This window comes from Dermacentor albipictus, chromosome 1 (assembly GCF_038994185.2).
Source record: "Dermacentor albipictus isolate Rhodes 1998 colony chromosome 1, USDA_Dalb.pri_finalv2, whole genome shotgun sequence".
NCBI lineage: Eukaryota > Metazoa > Arthropoda > Arachnida > Ixodida > Ixodidae > Dermacentor > Dermacentor albipictus.
Genome location: NC_091821.1, coordinates 2,150,773 through 2,158,993, shown reverse-complemented (window position 1 = coordinate 2,158,993; position 8,221 = coordinate 2,150,773). Strand labels below are relative to the sequence as shown.

At 47.0% G+C, this 8,221-nt stretch overlaps 2 protein-coding genes and 1 long non-coding RNA gene across 3 annotated transcripts; 1 reads left to right on the top strand and 2 right to left on the bottom strand.

Annotated features, from left to right (window-relative positions):
• The first annotated feature begins 222 nt into the window (after positions 1–222).
• Positions 223–1,926, top strand: LOC139047805 (putative nuclease HARBI1). Its single transcript, XM_070522095.1, has 3 exons — positions 223–678; positions 770–911; positions 1,424–1,926. The coding sequence occupies exons 1-3, from the start codon at positions 223–225 to the stop codon at positions 1,924–1,926; spliced, it is 1,101 nt and encodes a 366-aa protein (XP_070378196.1).
• A 1,660-nt stretch (positions 1,927–3,586) lies between these two features.
• Positions 3,587–5,800, bottom strand: LOC139054622 (mediator of RNA polymerase II transcription subunit 12-like). The gene is made up of 4 exons (XM_070531920.1): positions 5,587–5,800; positions 5,267–5,372; positions 4,689–4,907; positions 3,587–4,300 (listed from the first exon to the last, which is right to left on the bottom strand). The coding sequence occupies exons 1-4, from the start codon at positions 5,748–5,750 to the stop codon at positions 4,040–4,042; spliced, it is 750 nt and encodes a 249-aa protein (XP_070388021.1). The 5' UTR covers positions 5,751–5,800; the 3' UTR covers positions 3,587–4,039.
• A 197-nt stretch (positions 5,801–5,997) lies between these two features.
• Positions 5,998–6,634, bottom strand: LOC139054623 (uncharacterized). The gene is made up of 3 exons (XR_011511369.1): positions 6,498–6,634; positions 6,197–6,408; positions 5,998–6,045 (listed from the first exon to the last, which is right to left on the bottom strand). It is a non-coding gene; the product is annotated as an uncharacterized lncRNA (long non-coding RNA).
• Positions 6,635–8,221: the final 1,587 nt, after the last annotated feature.

Sequence of the window (8,221 nt, the reverse complement as noted above, 5' to 3'; positions counted from 1 at the left end):
TTTGTCTGTCAATCACGCGACGTCAGGAACCCACAAAAACTGTAATCGTCATCGTGACGTTGACGCACTCATTATGCGGAGCAAAAGGCACGGATATTTGGCACGGCCAGAGGCAGGGTCGTTTCCGAAGGCATAACAAAAATGGCCGCCCCTCTGATTGCTATGGCTGTGGCTCTTCGCCGTCGCCGACGTGAACACGGAGAGCCAGACGACGCGTTTGACATGCCGGATGACCATTTTCGACGGCATTTTCGACTCTCGAAGGGAACGGTGCGGTTGTTGTGCGAGGAACTGGCGGGGGAACTAGAAGCGGAGCGAGCGACGGGACTGTCGGTGGAGCGGACGGTGTTGTGTGCGCTGCGCTTTTTTGCCACTGGGAGCTTCCAAGCGTCCGTTGGGAGCGAGGAGACGATTCGTGTGTCGCAGTCGACAGTCAGCAAGTGCGTGCGACGGGTGGCAGAGGCTGTTGTGAAGGCCGGGGCGCGCAACAAGTGGGTGCATTTTCCTAAGGCGGCCGAGGAAAAGGCAGCCGTAAAGGAAGGCTTTCTTCGGCGCGGTGCTATCCCCGGTGTCATAGGATGCGTCGACGGCAGCCTCGTAGCTATTGTCGCACCGAAGGGTGAGCGCAAGGCTGCGTTCATGTGCCGCAAGGGATACTACGCCCTCAACTGCATGTTCGTAAGTAAACCTCACGTTTTCTGGTGCCGATCCTTTTTGACAGTAATGTTGCTCATGTCATCGGGCACTTTCTCTGTTTACGTTTTACCAGATCTGCGATGCGGACATGAAAATCTTGGCCGTGGACCCTCTGCGACCGGGGTCGGACCACGACGCTTTTGTCTGGCGCACGACATGGTTGCGCCGGCGGTTTCAAGCGGGCCGCATCCTGAATCCCGGAGAATACCTCCTCGGTGAGGCGAAACACCTTTTTTGGCGCAGTCACGCTTCAGTAGCGCAGAACGCCGTGTCCGCTCCAACCCAAACTTTTAACCAAATTACAAGCACATAAGTCGGGAAAAAAAAATGAAGTCACCATTGTCACCATTGTGACTGCCACCATTCTCAATGTTCGAAGTGTTAAGTTACAAGCACATTATGTGCTTGCAAGGAGCGGTTGAAAGCAATACGTATTAGTGCTGCTACTACCCCCAGTGCCTGCCAGAAGCAGAAGAAATGAACAAACATTAGTGCTGCTACTGCTACTACTGTCATTGATAGTACCAACAAGTGTTGATTTCTTCTGCTTGTGGCAGGCACCGAGTAGTGCACTTGTAAATTTGTTAACCGTTTGTGTCGGGTATGGACATGCTCAACTCATGCTTTTACTTGGGATTCACTTCTGGAGCCTTCTGTAGATTTCCTAAGTTTACAACTTGCCTCTCGTCAGAGGAGTACTCAATGTACTATTTCCATCTTCGTGCAGGTGACAGTGGCTACCCCTTGGAGCCGTGGCTCCTGACCCCAGTTCCTGGCCATCCTCCAGCGCAGACAGCCGAGGGGCAGTACAACACAGCACATGGCGCCATGCGTTCCGTAGTGGAGAGGTGCATTGGGCTCTTAAAGAGCCGTTTCCGCTGTCTTCAGCGATATCGCACCCTCCTCTACGAGCCGGAACGTGCAGCCAACATTGTCGCGGCATGTGCTGTGTTGCACAACCTTCGCCTGTCTGAGGGCAACATAGACTCGGGCGATGATGACAGCGATGACGACAGCAGCAGCAGCAGTAGTACTGAGCTCTGCGGTAATGACGACCCCATTCCGCAAGGTCTGCCCCGAAACACAGGGTCGAGAATGAATTATTTGAGAGGCCGGGCCGTCCGTGACTCTGTGATTGGAATGTTTGGGACAACCCGTGCGCAGCACATACAGTACCTGAGAAGTGTTCGGCGGCAGCTGCGACGTCAACAGCAGCGTCAGCATCGCTAGGTGCATGCACACAGTTGTAGCATAACATGTGCCGAAAAATTGCATTGTGCATTTCATGCTGTGAAATTGCAGACAGATTTCCCATGCTAAGTTGTGGGTGATGTTTATGTAATGCAAAGCATTCATGACTGGTCAACGAATGTAAAAGTTGTGTAGTGAACCGTTATGTAAGGCCTGCATTTATACTAAGTGAAACAGTATGTTTAGTGGCGACATATAAGATTGAAAGCAAGCTAAAAATAAGTGTATTTTCAAAGGTTCTGCCATGATTTGCATGTTGCTGCTGTCGTCACCTAGATGCCCTGCGTGCCATGCATGTAGCCTGCAGTTGTCATAATTATTTCTACTCGTATCGGTGAAGTTCTGTGTTCCCTTACGCGTTGATGGACAGAAACGCCTGTCTACTTGCTTTGTATTCGTCGCAGAGAAGCTCCCAAAAGCCAAAATGTACAGTGTTCGTCACACCTTCCGCTCCATTGAACGTGCTGTTACACGTGCAACTTCTAGTTCCTGCGCCAGTTTGTCTCGCAACAACCGCAAAGTGCCTTTGTAGTGACGAAAATGCCGTCCACCTGGTCATCCGACATGTCAAATGCTGTGGCTCCTGTGAAGTGTGGCACGCATGAGCAGTTGATACATTTCAACAAAGTGCCCTCAATTGTAAATAGCTGAACTCGGGGAATGGAATATTGCAGAGTGTGTAATTACATTTCCACAGTGCAAGCTAGCACTGCAAATACAGTAGCGCCATGCAAATAAAAGCACCAGAACACTGCACCTTTCCGTATTATTTCACCCTTCAACATACAGACATTTTTTTGGTAACACTTGTTTATGTACACATCACGTGCAACAGTCTCTACATTGAATAAGTGCGAGAACAGTGAGTACTGCAGCAGTAGAGACATATGCAACATATCACAGACAAGTTCCAATAAATATTGCATCACATTGTTCTTGCATCTGAAAGATTCACAGGTAACGGCAGGCATCGTGTAAGGAAAGTGTTGTACGCTGCAGAAATAGCAACTGGCTTAAACTGCACCTGAAAAAGGTGCAGGTGCTTAAATGACGCATCGACAGAAGAATATCACTGCAAAATATGTAGGTACATCACTACGTGTGAAAGGAACATGCTGTCGTGGAGTTCCATACTGAAAAAGAAAGCCATAACATCTTGCTTTGATATTGAGTATGAGAAACTGCATAAATATTGCACACGAGGGGTAAACGTACAATGTATCACAACCATGAAAGAACACTGAATCGCAACGAAACCTGGTAATGAAAAACAAGAAAAGGACGTCAAGCCCTGTATGTCACGGCAACGAATTATATAAACCATGGAAAAACACTGAACGACAACAAAACGTACTCATGAAAAAGAAGACAGTAGGCCCCCTATGTCACGACAAAAAAGAAATAACCATGAAATATCAGTGAATGGCAACGAAACGTTATAATGAAAAACAAGAAAAGAAGACATTAAGCCTTGTATGTCACTACAAAAAAATATTGACCATGAAAGTACAGTAAATGGGAAAAAAATGTTATGACAACAAACAAGAAAAGAAGACATTGCAGCCCTGCATGCCAAAAAAAATGCAAGCATAATATGTACATAAATATGCAAAAAATACACATTACAGATGAGGTGAAGGTGCATAGGCAAGGAATTTTCAGAGCTTTTTGCTGTGCATATTCAGAGGTTCCGTGTGACATTACATTAAGGCGCATTGATGACATAGGATTGAATTGTAGAACATTTGCAGTGTTGCTTCGTGCTTAACTTGACATGACAACAACTAGGCACCGCATAATTGCAATGCCGCAGTCAGATTAATGTACCATCGGGCTTGCTGGCACTTGTGCAGGTGAGCGTGATAGTGTGGGCGCTCTTATTGCTGAAGTACAACTTCAAGCAAAAAAAAATCATGCTGCAACGGCTATGCTACTTGTGGTTGCATGAAAGGGTGACTTGAGCAATTATTTCTTGCTAACTAGCAATATCCGGCCTTCATATCACCATTACTACAACAGCAAAATTTAAGCTAATAAAAATTTAAGCTAATAAAAAAATGGTATAAAATTCCTTGCCTATGCTACTTCTTATTTACATATGTGGGTCCTGCGAGGGGGGAGGGACTTGGCTGCCACCATGGGCCAGTGCAGCTAGCAGCAGCTGCAGGATACGCTGGTGTGTCTCCTGTGCGCGTCGTTCCACTGCCAGCCGCTGCTGCTGCACGTCGCGCATGCTGCCAACCACCTCCCTCAGCTGTTGAAGTCCCTCCATGTGGACAGCATGTTGCTGCCGCAGGACCTCCATATGGACTGAATGCTGCTGCCGCAGGATGTCCATATGGGCCTCGTGGTGCTGTTAGCGAATAAGACGTGTAATTAGTTTAATTATATAAGCTCAGTGACAATGCCTTGGTGTGTTGCATTCATCTGCATTTGCAGGCTATTGTCACTGTATATTGAAACACTGATAATATCTTTCTGGTCCATCAAATTTGTGCAGTCCCATCCCATTAAGATGTCTTACATGGTTATACCTGCTTCCCTGAACCTAATGCCACTTCTTTCTTTTCGCCACATAATTGCGTAAATATTGACACATATTATTCCACGCAAATATGTACAAGATATAATCAGAGCACTGTATGCATACATTATGCTTGTTTAACGATTAATTGTTGGAGAGGTCATATGCTCGTCAATTTCATACGCAGAAAAATATACGTCTGTGGCCTTGCACATACCCGCTGGTTTTGCTCCAGCATTTGTCGGCGGAAGCGAGCCTCCTCCTGTGCCCTGGCTTCCGCCGACTGGCCCTGCCGAACATATTCGGCAGTAGCCATATGGACGGCGCCCTCAAGGTCTTGCTGCTTTGACTGCCTATGGGGGGGGTGCTTGCGACTCTCGTGGAGTTGGCTGGGGGGTCGGCTGGAAGGGTGGCTGCTGGAGGGTAGGCGGTTGCTCTTCATGCAAGACAAAAGCAAACACTGCTCATCCACTGTTATCCGACCCACACAGCTTGATTGTCCTACCCAGTCACTTCAAAATGTCATTGCAGCTGCACAGCTACAATTATGATACACAAGGCAGTCGCATAGTTGGAGCAAAAGATGTCACAGAAAATTGCTGGTTACATTAACCTATAAGAAGCACAAGGAATCTCTATTACAACATCATGTCATTTGTAGGCTTGCATTTCTGCTCCATGAATAAGAGCTGAATGCTGGACACAAAGGTAGTAACAGCACAGTGGGCTACTTCATAGCAAGGTCATACAGCAACTGCAAACAATGCTACAACAAAAGCTGGGTCACTGACTTACGTGTAAGGCCACTTGGCCCAGCAACAGCTGCAGGACCCGACACCACAAACGTGGCTGTTGCTGGTGCACTGCGGGAGGGCCCTGCAGCATCCTCCGAACTTGCGTCCTGCAGTCAGAGTAGTGTCATTGCGAGCAGTGTGTGCAATGCGCATCATTTACACAAGTTCCTGCTCAGAGTGCATAACCTATATTGTAACCAGCACAAAAAACGAAAAAAAATATGGCTGAAGAGATTTTGGAATGTTGTATTACAATGTAATGCTGAAAATGTGTTAGGCTACAGCAGCACAAACAACACTTTTTAAACCCAATGTACGCACCTCGCTATCGGCGAAGTACTGCGGCGGGGAAACAAGGAGGCCGCCTGTCCTCCCAAGGATGTCGAGGACGCGGCCGTCCACACCACCCACTTTCCCGCCTCCAGTGGCCCTGCAAACACAACAACGACAACAACTACGTGAAACGACGTTACTGTCAGCATCATTAGAAAGCTCACCTCTTCTCGCTCGCGGCCCTGGCCGCTTCTTTCTTGGCCTTGTGAGCCATTTTGGCCCAGTGGTTTCGCCAGCGGCTCGTCGACTTAACCGCTGGGCCCTGTCCGTTCAACACTGCCGCCACCGCCTCCCATAGCTCGTTCTTTCGAGCAGCAGTCATACGTGGCGAGAACTCCGTAGAAGCTCTCGCCAGGTATGGGTGCTGCTCGATGAACTGCACCAGAATATCCGTCTGTTCTTGTGACACTCTGGGCCCTTTCGCTGCCGCCATTTCCGATTTTCAAACTTGGGAATTTCAGCCGGCCCGCAACACAGTAAGAAATTTACAGTCAAACATTCTGTCTAAGCTAAGCGCCTGCATAAAGTGCTCACTACGAATTGATTATTTTTTGCATTTTTATACCACTAATATAGAAAAGGTAAACAACCTACTCACATTTACCGTTGTAGCAGCTTCTTTCACGGAGCGTAACCGTCAGCGCAGGGGCGCCAGGCCCAGCAGAGTATTACTGTTGCTGCGATCACATTGACGAGGCTATTGTTCTGTCGTGGCGGTGCTCTAATGAAGGATGCTGAGTGGCTTGACAGTTCTCGATCCACTATGTTGCAAAGTTTGTCCTCGTGGGTTACGGTTAATTCTTGTTGGCCCTTCGTAAAGAAGAAATTATCACACGTCAGACATGATGCACCGAAAACCACACGACAACGTAAGCACTACACGAGCAATATTTACTCACCTCACTCTGCTGCATCTCACGGCTCCTGCAAGCAGCGCAGATTCTTCTCAGATGCAAGTGTACCGCTGTGGGCCGCAAATAGTTGCGCTGCGTTACCGACACGCTAGCGGCTGTCAGCTGTTGCAGGTAAACAAAGGCTGCCATTTTGCGTGAGCTCAACGGCATGGATTGGATGCACATCCGACTACTATGTGGCTACGGCTTCGAAAATAGAGCACTTGCGTTTGCATTTCTTTGGACTGCGGCAGCTTTTGCGTTGTAATGTAACAAAATGAATTTGCTTTGCGCAGCATGGAAGTCCGCTTTCATTAAGTGCTGTTTCACAAAACAAATTTGCTATACAGTCCCGGAAAAAGAGAAGAGAATACGAAAGAAACATCCGGCCAATGAAGGGAGCTTCTGATTGGACGATCCAAAAAACGTCGTGCCTACGTGTACACAATTTCCAAAATCGATGACGTCTCGCGAAGAGGCATTGGCATGAAAAAAGGCATTCCTACAAAATAGCACCCCAGATCCTACACAGCTGTAATATAAACACGTAGAATGCATGCGAAACAAACATTACGCATGGTGTTGATGCGAACAAACGTAGCTAATGACGCGTACCGACGACATGGAGAGCTTTTCCAGCTCTTACAAACAAGACAGGTGCAATTTCAGCTGCAGTTTCAGCCACAGTATGCGCGCTCAAGGATCGCTGTTTGCTTTTGGCCAGCCACTGCCACTGTGCGAGGCAGCTGAATGTGCCCAAACTCAACGCATTGGGCAGCGGCAGGATGAATCGAAGCACCATTTATCACGTCTGTCAAAATTATGATTGTCGGGCGCCATCGCGTAGCACAAGGAGCCAGCTTCATTGTTTCTTGGTGAAGTGGCGGTTTAGTCTTCGATGTCACAAACATAGGGTGGCCAGTATAAAGCACACATTCGCGGCCATGAGTCTGGAACGCACAACCAATCTTTAACATTCATTTTCAGAAAAATTAAAGTACTTGCAGCCCTGTCGCTTGGCACAGAAAATCAGAGTGCAAAGAAGAATGTGAAGCTAAACATTTCGACAGAATTTCCTGTCTGGTTGGGAAATTGATTAGGACTTGAGATTGCCTCCAACCAAATGACTAAATTTTATTACAGGCTAATAAATTCAGTCATTTGGTTGGAGTCAGTCTCAAGTCCTAAAGAAGAACGTATATTCAACATTTTATTAAGGTCAGTGAACATCGAAAAATCACCGGAGTTGCCCTTTAATCGTCTTGCATGGGTTTTCTTTTTTGTCTTTCATTGCTGGTCCTGCATTCCTTTTTCCATAATGTAGGAAAACCGGTTGTAAAGACAGAAGTGCACGGTTAGGCCCATGACTTTAAGTTCATGAACTTGATTTGTGCCAAAATAACCTGTCCACGCTTTCACACTTCCTTTATAAGAAGCCCACAGCGCCATCTATATGACGGCTGCTTTCAACTGCACCAAATAAAGCTAGCTATGCAACCAACATATATGTATATATATATATATATATAAATATATATATAGTCATATAATGAGAAGCCAACAAACACTGACACCAAGTACAACATAGGGGAAATTGCATGTGCTTAATAAATGAAATAAAGTAGTGATAAATAATGGAAATTAAAGTGGGTGAAAAAACAACTTGCCGCAGGTGGGAACCGAACCCACAACCTTCGCATGTCGCGTGCGATGCTCTACCAATTGAGCTA